General features: G+C 56.8%; 1 protein-coding gene across 7 annotated transcripts in view; it reads left to right on the top strand.

Annotated features, from left to right (window-relative positions):
• Positions 1 to 15,617, top strand: part of SYT7 (synaptotagmin 7) — a 63,284-nt gene extending 47,667 nt beyond the window's left edge. For all 7 annotated transcript variants that reach the window (XM_025286501.3, XM_044943595.2, XM_044943594.2 and 4 more), the window contains 6 exons: positions 720 to 855; positions 5,241 to 5,511; positions 8,449 to 8,618; positions 9,260 to 9,374; positions 9,894 to 10,093; positions 12,243 to 15,617. In XM_025286501.3, the coding sequence (XP_025142286.1) occupies positions 720 to 855; positions 5,241 to 5,511; positions 8,449 to 8,618; positions 9,260 to 9,374; positions 9,894 to 10,093; positions 12,243 to 12,347 (997 nt within the window). In that variant the 3' untranslated portion in view covers positions 12,348 to 15,617. The remainder of the gene's footprint in view (positions 1 to 719; positions 856 to 5,240; positions 5,512 to 8,448; positions 8,619 to 9,259; positions 9,375 to 9,893; positions 10,094 to 12,242) is intronic.
• The last annotated feature ends 240 nt before the right edge of the window (positions 15,618 to 15,857 follow it).

Genomic DNA, 15,857 nt, shown 5'->3' with positions numbered 1-15,857 from the left:
CCTGTCTTCCTCTGACCTGGTGAGAGCCTTATCAAAGTGCAGTCCTCAGAGTGGGAGGAGGGTGGAGATTGGGGAGCAAGGCGGTGTAGAGTTGCCCCATCCAATAGGTGGCCATTTAAATCTAAATTATGTCAATCAAAAGAAAAAATTCGGTTCTCAGTTGTACTGGCCACGTTTCAGATGCTCAATAGCCACACATGGACATGAAAATTTCTAGTGGACAGGGCTGCGTGGACACCGGTCCCAACCTCACCTGGTCAGTCTCATGTGTCTAAAGGGCACCTGTATTCCTGCTGAGCCTGAACAAACAGGTGGGGCCTCCAGGAGACAGGAGCTCTGGGCGTGTTTGCCAAGGGAAATGACGCGGACAGGGGAGCCGGACACGCTGTCTCGGGAGCCTCCCTCCTGGGCTGGGGCCAGCAGGGGTGGAGGGAGCCTCTAGGGAGGGCGGGTGCTCAGAGAGCACCACGTGAGCAGGGGCTGCAGGGTGGGGTACTTTCTAGGGGACAGGAGGGGTGGGAACACGGGCCAAAAAAGCAGCTGCCAGGGGATGTCCAGCCAGATCATGCAGGGGCAGAGGCGAGGGGGAGGTCTCCTGCTGGCCCGCAGGAGGTGGCAGCTGCTTGGGTACCAGAAGGTCCTGCCGCCTCCCAGGCTGGTGGCGCCCAGTCCAGCCCACCTCCGAGCCCACACTCATTCAGATCCCTTCCTGCCCCCAGGTTGCCTGCAGGAGGGAAGGCAGTGAACACAGCCCCAGTGCCCGGCCAGACACCCCACGATGAGTCTGACCGCCGGACCGAGCCTCGTTCCTCCGTCTCAGACCTCGTCAACTCCCTCACCAGTGAGATGCTTATGGTGAGAAGGGCAGGGGGCAGGGGGTGGGGAGCGTGAGGGTCAGTCATGCAGGAGAATGACCCTGGTGGCCAAGTGAGCCTGCCCTGCCTCCTTTTCCAGCTCTTTCACCCCAGCAGCCTCTCTGTGCTTCAGTTTCCTCATCTGTCAAGACATCCTCCTCCCATCTCTGGGTGGAGCCAGGGCCATAGAAAATCTGATACATGGTCCTAGGAGGAAAGGCTTGTGGACCAAAGACTTGGAGCGGAAGGTGTCCCCTCTCTTGGAGGGACCGCCCACTGAGTGGAGGTGTCAGGTGGCACTCTGGGACCCCGTTGCTAGGGGTCAGCTGAGGCCCAAAGAGAACAGGAGAGCAGAACCCCTCTGGTCCTAGTCCTTCTGAGTGGACCCCACCCTCCTGGGATCCTGGCCCTGTGGATCTGGGGTGTTCTCTCTAGGGGAGAGGTTGTGGCGTCACATGGCACCCCCTGGTGGCAGCAGTGAGTCACAGCCATTTGCCCCACCTGCACTTTCCAAAGGGCTCCTTGGAGGGCCCAAGGCCCCAGGGCGAGCCCCCTGTGATTGGGCAGCCGTAGAGGTCAGGCCAGAGTCAGTCAAAGGCTTGGCAGCCCAGAAGTCCCAGGAAGGCTTGGCGAGGACCTACCTGAGGGTGGGAACCCAGTGCCTGCTAGATTCCTAGTGGGGACAAATCATTTCCCATCCCTGGACCTGGGTGCCCCACCCTCCTCCCCTTACTCCTCCCTGTCTTCTCCATCCCTCCTGTAGAGAAGGAAGGGGGCTTGGTGGGCTCCTGGGCCCTTGCTAGACCTGACATCATTCAATTCAGTGTTCCCTTGCCCACCATTCTGACACCACACCCCCCACCTTCCCAGAGGCTCCGGAGCCCCAGGCCCCACCCTCCTGCCATTTAGGGTTCTGGCTGGCTCAAACCATCCATCCACACTCCCCTTTTCTAGATTGTGATAGGCACACACATCACTGGGAGATCTCATTAAAATGCAGATTCCCAGTCAGCAGGCCTGCCACGGGCCCAAGTCTGCATTTCTCTGGAATATAGACTAGGGTATCAGATTTTTCCACATTCCAGATCTGGGCTTCCTTCAGCCTCTCCCCTCTCCCCTTCTTCCTGCCCGCTCTGAGCCCTGCCTGCCTGGTCCTCCACCACCTTTCTGCCTGTCTTCCCCCACCCATGTAAATCAGCCCGGCCTTCCTCTCCTCTGGACGGGCCTTCGGCACAGTCCATCCTGCTTCCCTGCACAGCCTCTTAATTGGTTCCAGCTTCCCGGTAGCCAGGTTCCCAGAAGGGACGGCCCTTTCCCAGCCAGCTCGCCTGCCCCTTGCTGCCTCCAGGGAGGGGCCGGCAGCCTCAGGCAGAAGAAGGGAGTGCAGGCCCCAGAGCCCTCTCACATGCTCAGCGAATGCTCAGAGGTGGGCAGGCAGGGTCTAATTGCCTAGCCTTAGGCCACAGCTGGGTCACTGGCGTTAACAGTGATGATGAAGATGAATAGGGCAGAAGGAAACCAGGCCCCAGGCTGATCTCCAGGTCCCAGACTGTCCGAAGCTCAGGGGTCAGGGAACAAGTCGGGCACCCAATATAGCCTTTCAGACAAAGGGACTGAGGGGAGGGGTCAGAGAGGAGGCCTAGCCATACCCGCATCTGGGTTACTCCTGCCTGCTTACCAGAGCTGGGGCTGAGGTAGCACCTCCTCCAGCCCTTGGTGGGGAGGGCGGGGGTGGTGTGGCGTGGCTAGCTTGGTTGCCATGGATACAGATCCAGGAGCTGCCCCAGCTGGTTAATTAGGGCTCAGGGCTGTGGTTTGGGAAGACTGGGAGTGGACACAGAGCCACTGCCCACTTCTGAGGTGAAGTCCACTGGCCCAGGTTAAGACTCTCAGCATCAGACCACCCTGTTTGCGAACCAAGATCCAAATAACCAGACCAGGAGGGGCTGGGGCCACCTGTGCTCCGGTCACCAGGGTCTCCACCCCAATTTTAGAAGGCATGGGGTGGGGCAAGTGGTCCTGGAAGGGACTGCATGCCCCAGGCTCTCAGTCCATGGCCAGCAGTGGCAGGGGCCAGGCTGCAGAACAGGACCACAGAAGGGTCCCTTTAACCTTCCCTGGAACCCCATAACATAGGTCTGTCTCATGGTCCCACTCTATAGATGCAAAAACTGAGGTTCAGAGGGAGTGGGGCCAGTAGGAGGAGAAGGAAGGAGCTCCCAGGGAAAACTGGACCTGAGTTGGAAAGCCAGATTCTCAGTGGGCCTGAATGGAGCTTGCACAGGGCTGCCTGGATCCAGCCAAGGGGTGGGGCTAGAATAGCTTCTTCGCTGTGAGAAGGATAGGGGAGGCAGCTCCACCCTGCTCCCACCTCCAGGCAGGACCAGGGGTGTGGCTGGTGAAGCCCCAGACACTGGACCTGAGTGCAAGAGTGAGGGCAGCCGTAAGGGCATTCATGATGGCTGGGCGCTGACCTGCATTCAAATTCTGGCCCATCACTTAGTCACAGGCTGTTTGAGGCTGTAATCTCTGTGCCCCAAACCAGACTAGAGCCCAGTAGTGTCTGCTTCATTAGGAAGTTGGAGGGAGTAGCTGAGGGCAAAGCGAACAGGGCAGGGCCGGGCCCAGGGTGGTTACTATTGGTGTGATCTGGGTGCCTCTCACCTGAGTCAGGGGAGTCCACACACTGGCTTGAGGCGGATGGTGGGAGAGTCTCAAAATCACCCTGGGATGTGGGCCTGCTTTGGTGGCAAGAGTGGACTTTCAAGTCAGAGAGAGTCCATACTGCTGTGCAATCTTGGACTTGTGACTTAACCTCTCTGAACCAGTCTCCTCAGCTAAAGAGTGGTCATAACTGCCTCTCCTGGCTGTTGTCAGGATTCAGCAAGAAGGTGATGTAAGAGACTTCTGCCGCGGTTGGTGCACATCATACATATTCGTGTCATCTGTATTCCTTAGTAGTTCAGAGCCTAGGGCCGCCTCTCCAGGAGGAAGGAGGGGGCACGGAAAAGTCTCCTGCAGGGGAAGGGGCGAAATCAAACCAGTTCCAGCAGTTTTGTCTTAAATGTGGTACCCTGGGCCCCACCCTGGCTCTTAATCCCCTCAGGAGATTTTAGAGAGAGGAATTGTTTTTGTTCAGTTGCTGAGTCGTGTCCAGTTCTTTTGCAACCCCATGGACTGTAGCCCACCAGGCTCCTCTGCCCATGGCGTTCTCTAGGCAAGAGGACTAGAGTGGGTTGCCATTTCCTTCTGCAGGGGATCTTCCCGAGCCAGGGATCGAACCCGGGTCTCCTGCACTGCCCGGCAGATTCTTTACCACTGAGCCACCTGGGAAGCCCAGAGTATGGAATGCCTGGACCATGTGGATCCCTGGGTCAGGGGTGGAATTTAGGATAGGACTCAGGAAAGGATGCAGGTGGCCGGGGAAGGACAGGATTCTAAAACCTAACCATGTGTCCCCGGTGAGCAACCACAGCTGGGAACACTTGGCTGAGAGACCCGCCCCCAGCTACTTCCCATTTTTTCGACTTCCTCCAGGAAATGGGACACCCATGCCACCCCCCATGTCTGTTGGTTGCTGGGTTGGCCCAACCAAGTGCCACCCGCCCCGGGGATGAGGACTGAATGCAGGTGCAGCCGCCGCTGCAGCCATCCGGTGTGTGTACTGTCATCCGAGGCTCCTAGGAAAAAACTCTGCCGCCCAGGCCACCCCAGCCCCCTAGAAAGGAGGCTCCCCAGGGATGCGGCCCGGGAATCTGCACTTTGCCTGTCCCTGCTTTACACAAACAGACATTGCTCCTGAAAATTCACCTCTCTCATTTTGGAAATCTCTTTATCCTCAGAACCCCAGAGAGTCGCTTTCTAAAGAATTGCCATGGTAAACTCTTTTGAGATGAGAACAATCTCCCTCATCTGTTTTGTAGCCCAGGTTTTTGTGTTGGTGTATTTCACAGGGGGCCCTCCTGTAGGGCTGATGGAAGGGTGGGAAGGAGGAGGAGGGAGCTGGGGTCCCAGGGTGCACCAGAGGAGGTGAAGCAGCCTGTGGTGAAGCTGGGGGTGGGGGCAGACCCAGGGCTGCGAGAAGAGGCTGGGGAGTGGGGTGCACACGGCTCTGGGGTTCAGGGGTCATCCTGGCTCTGCCCCCTCTCCCTGTGTGATCCTGGTCAAGGCACTTGGCTTCCGCCTCGGCGTCCTCACCACCAAGATGTGAACAGGAGAATGCCACCACCAACCCCACATGGTGACGGGGCAGGGATGGAGGCGGCTCTCCGTAGCTGGACCGGCCTTGGGCACAGGGAGGGGGCCTCCCAACCCCGCTGGACTGTGGAGGGGGCTTCGGGGAAGCAGTATTCTCCCCAACGCTGCCTGCCTCTCCCCTGCCCCCAGCTCTCCCCAGGCTCCGAGGAGGACGAGGCCCACGAGGGCTGTAGCCGTGAGAACCTGGGCCGGATCCAGTTCAGCGTCGGCTACAACTTCCAGGAGTCCACGCTCACCGTGAAGATCATGAAGGCCCAGGAGCTGCCGGCCAAGGACTTCAGCGGCACCAGCGACCCCTTCGTCAAGATCTACCTGCTGCCAGACAAGAAGCACAAGCTGGAGACCAAGGTGAAGCGGAAGAACCTGAACCCCCACTGGAACGAGACCTTCCTCTTCGAAGGTGAGGCCGTGCCGCCCCTGCCCCCAGAGTCCCCTCTTCCCCTTGGCTGTCCCCCGCACCGCCCAGCCACACACACACACACAGATGACCACATGCACAAACACACTTGTACAGATACACACACGCACAGGCCCAGGAACTCGGCCCAGTCACCCCGATGCGTTTCATGTCTGGCTGGGATGAGGTTACAGGGCTGAGTGGACCCAGCATCACAGCCCGAGGGCAGGGAGGAAAGCTGGGCCACTGCCCAGACACGGGACCCATCCTCAGCATGCAGGAAGGAGGGGAGGCAACCACAGGATCCAGAGGGGGAACACCTGCAGTGACCATAGTGTAGAGGGTAAGAGCCCAGGCTGTGGCCTAGGCTGCCTGAGTTCAAATCTCAGCTCTGCTGCTTACTAGCTGTGTGGTCTGGGGCAAGTTCCTGAACCTCTCCATGCCATGGTTTCCCCATCTGTAAAATTAAGATAATAGTGAGGGCTAAACAAATCAGCGAATTGTAAAAGCACTCACAACACCCAGAAAACACTTTATATCAGTTTGTTAAACACCTTATGGCAGGGTGACAGCCAGCGCACCCACTAAATAATTCCTTAAGGGTGAGCCAGTGGGTGTTTGTTTGTTTCTCCCCTCCTCAGCTCTGCATAGGGTCCTCAGCTCTGCATGGGGGCCGGTTTAGAGATGGCATAACCAGTGAGAGGCTCAGCTATCTGCTGGTGTAGGTGGCCAACTGGTCGGGTGAAGTTTAAGGGCAGAGCCTCAATCCACTGATCCCTTCTGCAAACATTTACCCAGCATCAACTATGGGCTGGGCACTGTCCTGGGTACTGAGGGTACATAAAAGAATGAGGCACCATTGTGACCCTTAAGGCATTCTTTGGAAAACACAGATGTGTAGATAGGTAAACCATGCATTGCATGGCAGATGTGCAAGAGTCCAATATAAACTCCTGTTGGTGACACTGAAAACCATTTCCCAGAAGCAGGATCATTCATGATGGGTTTTGATGGATGAATAGGAGTTTGCCAGATAGGAGACTGGTGTTGAAGAGAGCTGACTCAGGTTCAGGGACTTCATGGAACCTTCAACCTTTCCAGAACACCTGTCTACATGCATTTCACCTAAACAGATGCCAAAGGTCACCTAGGGAATTCCCTGGAAGTCCAGTGGTTAGGACTCCATGCTTTCACTGGCAAGGACATGGGTTCAATTCCTGGTTGGGGAACTAAGATCCCATAAACCACACGGTGAGGTAAAAATAGAGTCACTTGAACAGGTGCCTGGGGTACTCCAAAGTGAGCAAGACATAGCCCATAGCCCCCCCGATATGGGCCCCCTCTCAAGAATTCAGAAGCTGGGGGCTCGAGGGACAAAGAATTTCCTCTTCGAGTGCAACTGCTCCTATCAGAGGCAACTCTGTGCTGCTGGCATCTTTAGTAGAAGGCACCAGAATCCTGCAGAACTCTTCCTCTCCCTTCATCTTCTCCACCAGCTGAGCTAGGATCTTAAGTATTGTCTCTCCTTCCTGCTCACACCTTGGTTCAGGATCGCATCACCTGAGGCCTCCAGGCTGGCCCGCACCCCCTGCCCTCCCAGGTCAGCTCTTCCTCCTACTAAGCCTCCCAAAGCCCAGTGAGTGACTCAGGCTTCAGACCTCAGGCTCCCCAGTATCTTCCATCCTGTCCCAGCGCCTTCCCCTGGCTCTCCGCTCTGGCCTGAGGTCCTGTTCCAGCCCAGAACACTCCAGCTGTTCCATCAGGCCCTTTCACGGGCATTTGTTCAATGATTGATTCACTTAACAAATATTTAATCGAGTGCCTACTACGTGCCAGAAATGGTGTTAGATGCTGGGATCCGGTGGTGGCTGAGGACAGAGATGCCTTCCTGGAAATTCTAGCCTTCTGGGAAAGCCAGACTCAAGGAAACATAAATCTCTAGTGCAGCCTGTGAAAAGTGCTGCGAAAGGAATGGGCTAGTGTATAAAACAGGGGATCCAAGCCCCTCTGGGACGTCGGGAAAGAAAGCTGAGACCTGACGGAAGAGGATAAGCTGAGACACGGCGTGGTGGGGCCAAGGCAAGAAAAGCCAGGGTGGCTGGAGCCCAGTCATTGAGTGAAGAGCGGTCACGAGGTGAGCAGGGACAGGACAGCGGGCCAAATTAAAGCCGAGGCAGGGCACCTGGCTTTTATCCTAAGTGCACTGGGAGCCATTGAAAGGCTTTAAGCCGGAGAGTATCATGATGTGATTTCTATTTTTAAAAGCTCACTCTGGCTGCTGTGTTGAGAATGGGCTCTAGGAGAAAGCTCACGAGCAGGGAGGGCTGTTTGGAGACTCTTGTGACTGTCTGGGCAAGAGGTGCCAGTGGCTCGGATGGTGAGGTGGCAGTGGAGACGGGGATGGCTGCTGGTCTGTTGAGGAAGGATGGACGGACAGGCTGATGCGTTCGCGGGAGGCTAGGGCAAAATTAGGGAGTCTAAGACAGGAGTCTAGTGCTGTTCCTCCACCTTTGCCATTTCCCCCTGTCCTGTGTCCTCCTGGGCCTTGCTTTCTAGCAGCCGTGGCCATCTCAGGCAGGGCCACATGCCCAGACTTGTCTTATGATGATTGGCAGCGGCAGGGCTGCCCAGAGGGCAAGGGGGGTCACTGCCCAGCCGCCAGGACAAACTCGTGATGAACGAGTGAATGAATCGTCTGCTCTTGATTAGCTGTGGGACTTTGGGCCGATAATTTAAGCCATCTGAGCCTCAGTCTCCTCATCTGTAAAATAGACACGATGCCGTCCACCTCGCAGAACTGTCGAGGGAGACAAATGAGACGGTCCTTGCTGACACTTCAGGGAGGTCTGAGTGCACACGTTCCTGCCCGGGAGCGCTGCCCTGCCTGGGCTCCGTGTGACCGCTCTGTCCTGCTGTTTACCTGCACTGTCTGCCCCCCAGGTTTCCCCTACGAGAAAGTGGTGCAGAGGGTCCTCTACCTCCAGGTCCTGGACTATGACCGCTTCAGCCGCAACGACCCCATCGGGGAGGTGTCCATCCCCCTCAACAAGGTGGACCTGACCCAGATGCAGACCTTCTGGAAGGATCTGAAGCCATGCAGCGATGGGAGTGTAAGGCCCTACCTGCAGGTCCCCGGCTGGGCAGCTAACAGACCAGGTCCTGGTTGTTGTCCAGTCACTAAGTCGTGTCTTACTCTTCGTAACCCCATGGCCTGCAGCCCGCCAGTCTTCCCTGTCCTTCACTATCTCCCAGAGTTTGCTCAAACTCATCTCCATTGAGTCTGTGACGCTTTGCGACCCCATCGACTGTAGCCCACCAGGCTGTCCATGGAATTCCCCAGCCAAGAATACTGGAGTGGGTTGCCATTCCCTTCTCTAGGGGATCTTCCCCACCCAGGGATTGAACCTACACCTCCTGCATTGCAGGGGGATTCTTTACCATCTGAGCCACCAGGGAAGTCCAGATGGGTTCCTAGTCCCTCCTCAATGGCAGGGAATCAGGAGGGTTGTGGGAAGGGAGGGTTGACGGGGCCTGGCAGACCCGAGTTCCCACCAGCTGGCTGGAGGCCAATGCCAATGCTCAGCACTTGGGGAGGCTGGGCGGTGATAGAGAGCCTGGGGAGCAGGGCCCAGACCTGCCAGATGAAGGGAAACCAGCTGTGCAGCTGTGACAGACAGAGGGGGTGGGTAAGCACCCAGGTGCAAGGCGAGGGGTCCCCTGGTCCCCACAGCCCTCTTGTTCTCCCTTTCAGGGGAGCCGAGGCGAGCTGCTCCTGTCTCTCTGCTACAACCCCTCTGCCAACTCCATCATCGTGAACATCATCAAAGCCCGGAACCTCAAAGCCATGGACATCGGGGGCACGTCAGGTGCTGGCACCTCTCACGGCCGGGGGCGGACGGGCCAGGGAGCTTCGGGTGCACAGGAGTCATGCTGGATGTGAACAGCAGGGTCCTGGCTGTGGGCTTCACCCCCGACCCCCAGGCCCCACCTCTAGTCCCCACGCCTTTACCCTACAGCCCTGGTGGCTGCCTTTGGAGTGCCCTAAGGGTCAGCATCATCTTGAACTCTGCCCTGCTCAGGATCAGGAAGAAAGTGAACACGATGGTGGGGGGGGGGGGGGGGCCTTGGGTTCTAGCCCCAGCTCTGACACCTCTTATCTGTGACCTCGAGAGAGACCTGAGCCTCTCAGTCTTCCTGTTTGTGTTCCCAGAAGAGCACTAGGCAATGGCTACAGTCCCTGGCAGCTCCTCCATCTGCTGATGCCCCAGGTCCCCCTGCCCTCCTTCTTCCTTGGGCTTTCCTCACCCCGCAGGGAAAGCGCACAGCCCTTCCTGCCCCAGCTTCCCCTCTCTGCTCCTCTGACCCTTCCCCCTGGTGTCCCCCAGACCCCTACGTGAAGGTGTGGCTGATGTACAAGGACAAGCGGGTGGAGAAGAAGAAGACAGTGACGATGAAGAGGAACCTTAACCCCATCTTCAATGAGTCCTTTGCCTTCGACATCCCTACGGAGAAGCTGAGGGAGACGACCATCATTATCACCGTCATGGACAAAGACAAGCTCAGCCGCAATGACGTCATTGGCAAGGTAGTGGGGGTGGGGCGGCGCCTGGCAAGGATGTGTCCTTAAAAGGAGCTGCCGGGGTAGTGAGTGAGCGCAGGGCTGGACAGCAGGAGGGAGAGGGGGTCAGTCTGTCTGTTTCATCTGAAAAGGAGAGGATTGGTCGAGATTTGCCCCTCAGTGTCCTCCCATGGGTCCATCAGTTCAGGACAGACCACTGGAAGAGCAGGGAAAGAAGGAAATGATAGGGAAAAGTGTCCTGGGCCCCAAAGGGGGTTTTCTGGGCAGGACCCTCTGACAAGATAAATCAGCGTCACCCTGGGTTCTGCCTGCAGAGGGTAATCAGCCTGGGGCCTGTGTTGAGAGCTGTAGTCAGGCTCCGAAGACTCTGCTCTTCAACAGCTGTAGGACCTTGCCTCTCTGAGCCTCAGTGTTCTCATTTGCAAAATGGAGCTATAATACCAACTCTACAGCACTTAGCAGGGTGTTGTAAGAACTGCCTGAGGCATGTGGACATTCTCCTTGCAGAAACTGACCTCTCTTCGTCATATATTAACCGAAAGTCCATGCCTGGCCTTGAGTTTTTCCAGGATGCAATTCTGTACCATAAAGCCATCTCTTTTCTACTTTGAAATGTCTATTCCTTTGTTTGGCTATGGCTTAGTGTGGAAAGTGTGGGCTTGAGAGTCACCCTGCCTGGATCCAGGGCCCGTTGCTGCCTCTTAACAGTCATAACGTTTATGAGCCTCGTTCTTCCTCTTAAAATGAGAGTAAACAAACCTAGCCTCACAGGGTGCTGGGAGGATTAAATAACACAGGCAAGATGCTTAACACAGCATATGGAACATGTATGTTACTACTATTGTAATGGCTATTACTGAGAAGTTCCTAGTAAGGGCATGGGTGTCCAATCGGGAATGGAGGTTTGACCAGGAACAGTGCAGGAAGTCAGTTGATCAGGGAGGTACAGGGGAAGGAAAGATGCCAGGGGCAAGTGAGGGGACAACATGCGTCACCCAGGGGATGGCCCGGTATAAGGGAAATGGGAAGTGGCCTGGGCACCCACAGGGAGGAGGGCCGAGGTGGAGGCACCCCTCAGACAGACAGGAACAGAGAACCTAGCTACTGGGGGTGGGAGGGAAGCAGCTGGCCCCAAAGAGGAGAGCTGGCCCTGCCTGCCGTCCAGCAAGGCCCAGGGAGTATGTATGACTTGCTGACCTGTGGTCACAGGTAGGATGGGTCACCAGGACAGCATCACCCACATCCCACTGGGACCATGAGTGTTGAGCCCTTCCTTGACCAGCTTAGTCTTTTCTCAAGCTTAGTCTTTCAGAGTTGAGTGAGTCCTACCTTCTGCTGGCTGAACTGAGGTGAAGGTGAATTTGTTCTCCCTTTGACCCAGGTAGCTTAGGGAGCCCTATGCTCTGAGCTAACCACCAGTCACAAGTCTGAGGTTAGCCAGGGGATCACGTACACAGCCTCCCCCACCCTGGGGCTATGAAGCTTCTCACATGGAAGCAGGTAGGATTAGGTTGATAGTATAAAGTCCACGGGGTCTCCAAGACTCAGGTACGACTGAGCGACTGAACAACAACAAACGAAGCCCCAAAGACCCAGATTTAAATCCCTCTGCACCACTCATAAATCCTGTGACTATGGGTCAGTCTCTTAACTCTCTGTACCTCAGTTTCTCCATCTGTAAAATGGGGATAATAACATACCTGCCTCACCAGTAAGGATCTGATGATCTATGTATGCGAAGTCCCTAGCTCCGTGCCTGATAGGTAGTAAGTGCCTATGAAGTGTGGGAATGTTTGTCAGTAAGGAGAGATAGACAGTGCCCAGCAGGTAGGGGAGGGAAGGGCGTGGGATAATCCTGCCTCCATCCCCATCCATCTCCCACCACAAAACTGGCTGGGAGTTTAATTCAAAAGGGCCAGGTATGCCCAGGCTCCCGAGAGAAAGCACAACAAGGAAGATAGGTCAGGCTGGTGGGGGGGTTGGTGGGGATAGGAGGGGCTTCTGTAGGGTAGGTTGTCACTGCAGGCAGGGACCCCATTGGTCCCCACGATCACAAGCTAGGGTGCCAACGTGGACACAGAGTGTCACCACCAGCGGGGGAAGGGACAGTGCCTCAGAGGGTGCCACTAACACGTCCTCTTCCCTCTCTCCCCAGATCTACCTGTCCTGGAAGAGTGGGCCCGGGGAGGTGAAGCACTGGAAGGACATGATTGCCCGGCCCCGGCAGCCTGTGGCCCAGTGGCACCAGCTGAAGGCCTGAATGGGGCCAAGGGAGCCCCAGGGGGCCGAGGGCCGGGTCCCCATCACGCCCTCACCACTTTATGCACAAGGCCCGGCCTGGCCCCCCCGGCCATGGGTGAGGGAAGGATCCTGAGGGCTCGGCCAGGAAGAGGTCCCAGGAACCAGTTGGGCCCTGCTTCTAGCAAGCACCAGCCCCATTCCCCACCGGTCCAGCTCTGGGGGAGGGGCTCTGGGAGCCATTTGCCTGCTTTGCCCCTTTCCTTCCTGACTTGCTGATACTCAAGAAGCGGGGAGGTGAGCTTGAGAGCCAGAGGGCAGATCCCTCCAGAGGCCCGCCAGGTGGGCAAGGTCCCCCCGTTTTCTTTAAGGCAGAGCCTAGGAGTAGAGGAAGGCCGCCCCCTCCCCTGCCCCCAACGTGGGCCCAGGAGAGGGGACGTCGGAGGCGTTTGGCCCCGGCCTGGCCTGACTAAGAGAGAGGGAGGCCTGTTCCAGGGCAGTTTCAGGAGCCGGCTGGGCCCTGAATGCCGAGGATAGTATATAGCCTGCTCCGGGGGTTCTGGAGCCGCAGCCCTGTGTACTTGTGTTGTGTCCACTGTGCGTGTGTAATGTGTGTGTGTGCGTGCACGTTTGGGGGTGGCAGCACGCACTCCCTGTGTCCCTGGGGCCCATGTGCTGAAGGCGATGCAGAAAGGACTGGGTGGGCTGGAGGCTTGAGAAGTCAAGGCACAGAGCTAGGGGGTGGGAGAGGAGAGGCAGGTGAGGGGGTGGGGTGAGGCAGGGATGGAGGAAGAGGTGGGTGGGGAAGAGGGGCAGAGAGGAGCTGGGCTGAGACCTGGGCTCTGTCCTTCTCCTCCCGCCTCCCCAGAGCTCTCCACCGGCTCCCTCCCCAGCAATGTCATCTCTTGAGCATCGGCTCATGCCTTTTAGGCACCACTGTGTATATCACATTCCACCTCTGCTCCTTTCTGTCTCAGGGGTCCCAAGCCCCCACTAGCTCTCTTCCCCAACATCCTCATCCAAAGACACCCTCCCTGTTCCCAGGTGTCACCTCCCAGCCACACTGGCAGCACTCACCACGCCTTCCAGCTTCCTTCCCCTTCCTCCTCTCTGTCTGCCGACCTCCCTGCCAAATTCTCCCTCTCCTCCATCCCACCCCCGCTCGGAGACCTTCCCTTTCATTCCATCGTGGTTTCTGTCCTTGCATCACTTGAGCAGCTCACCTTTCCCATCGCCCCTGGTCCCCTGGTTCAGGCGGAGGAAGCAGAGAGCATTCCCGGATCCTGTGAGCTTTGAGGTTGCCTCCTCCCCCACAAAGAAACTGTGGTTTCCCTGCCTCCGCGGCTGCAGAGACCAGAACTAGCAGCTCCACGGAGAGGGAAGATTTCAAGATGATCCCTGCTTAAGCCCCCTCATCCCCACGTGGGTCCTGGTGTTGATACAAGACCGCTGGCGACCGCCTTCGAATCCCGGGGTCCGCGCGCTTGCGCCTGACATTCCCGGCAGATGCCGCCAGGTGGCGCCAGCACACCACAGTCTGTGGACGAGGCCTGGGACCACGGCTCTACCCCCAAATGGGTCTGACGCCCCAAGAAAGGAGACTCTGGAAAAGGTCCCCCACTTTGCACGGCAAAAGCATGGGCAGTTGGGAACCATGTTCCTTAAGTAGACTTCCCTTTGAGCTGAGCGTTCTGCTCACATTTTTGCCCATATCAAAAGTTTCTTACATAGACTCTCATGCCTTCGCCCTTACCCCTGACCCCAAGGATCTGGAGGAATATCATACAAAGTAAGTGAATCATTTTGTAGAGTGAAGAGTGCTAACGTAAAGCAAGTAGTCACCCACATTCCTTGTAAATCCCAATTTTTCTATATTGTAGCTTTGCTTAAAATGGGGGTCTGCCCTCATGGCACGGCCCTTATCGGGCAGGCTGGGGAACCAACCCCAGTGGGGAGGGAGGGCAGCGGCTCCGGAGACAGTGGAAGCGAAGAAAGGTAGCTGTTGGAAGCTCTGAGAAGCGGAGGGGCTCTGCCAGCCTCCATCCCGCTCTCAAATCCTGTGCCCCTCCACCCCGAGGCGGGTGGGAGAGCAAGCCCCGCCCCGGGTCCCCTTGCCTGCTACAGAGCTCTCGGGAATTGGACCAACTAGCACTGAGTGGGCGGGGCAACTGCATCCCCGTTTTCCGAGCCCCGCCCACGAAGCTCTTAGCCAATCACATGCAGAGAGCCTCACAGGGCCCTGCCTATTCCAAACCTGACCGCACCCAGGCGCAGCGATGAACCCCGCCTGGGGTTCTCCAACCCTCGACGTGTAGCCTGAGCTCTGGGACGCGGGGGTTGGGTGGCAAGCGGCGGGCCAAGGGCAAAGTGGGCTAGCAAGGGAAGAGGCGGGTGGTATGGGTGAGGGCGGAGGGAGGTCTAAGGCTTTAGGGAACAGAGAAAGGGGGAACTTGAGGGTGGAGGAAGGGCACTGCCCTGTCGCCATCCCAGGACCTTGGACAGATCACCCACACTCCCGGGGCCTCAGTTTCCCCATCTGTAAAATGATGGTAATAATACTTCACCTACCTCATGGGGGAGGTTGTAAGGCCGCCGTCACCTGACCTGGGGGTGGAGGCAGGAAGATTCTGAAGGTGCTACCCGCGAGCAAAGTATTATTACCGCAGCCTGAAGGCAAGGCCCGCCTGCCCCTCCCCCTACAGAGCCTCCGGGGATAGCTGAGGCCGGTCTGGGCCCACCTATCTCTTCTCCACTGTGTTCCTGCACCCTTCTTGAGCGTCATCCACCATCTTTGTGGGCACCCTAGAGTTAGTCGTTAACTTGTTCAGGTATCCTTTCTTGTGACCATCACCCCACATAATTGCTGTATAAATTCCACCTGCCCCAGGACCCCGCACCTGCCCACCGGCGCTAGACGCCAGGGAAGGGACAAGGAAAACAGCCACACAAAAAGCCAAGGGGAGTCCCCAGAGTCCCCAGTCCTGCTGGGGCCCCAGGGGTGGGGATTGGTGGTTTCTGTTTGTATTGTGTTTGAGTCCTTGAGCGCAAGTGTTTTATAAAAAAAAAAAAAAAAAAACTACGACAAAAACCCACCATCACAAAAAAAAAAAAAAGCAGCGAAATGAAGAAAAACTGAAGAAAAAAAGAGGGAAAAAAAAATACAAAATTTTTCCACCACATGCACCCTCTAAGCCAGCAAGATTTCCTCTTTGCAAAATCATATTTTTGTGGGGATGGGCCCTGCTTTTTGTGGCAAGGCCTATTCTGATTAATAAAGGATCGTGAAAAAGTAGGGCCTTGGCTGTTTCCTCCGTGGGTCCTAGCCCTCCACTATCTCCCAGGGGAAGAGGAAGTGGGGGATGGGGATGGGTAGCCTGGGGCCAAGTCTCCCCTCACCTGTCACCTTTGGGATTCAGCTTCATTTGATGAGGCCCTTCTAGCCTATCTTCAGGTTGAGGATATGAACCCACCAGCTACCCAGAAAGCCAGGAAGCAGCCATACCCCCTGGATCATGCCTAAAGCAAGGCTTAT

This window comes from Bubalus bubalis, chromosome 5, assembly GCF_019923935.1.
Source record: "Bubalus bubalis isolate 160015118507 breed Murrah chromosome 5, NDDB_SH_1, whole genome shotgun sequence".
Classification (NCBI taxonomy): Eukaryota; Metazoa; Chordata; class Mammalia; order Artiodactyla; family Bovidae; genus Bubalus; species Bubalus bubalis.
The sequence above is the reverse complement of the archived record's forward strand: the minus strand, read 5'-3'. Positions and strand labels throughout refer to the sequence as shown.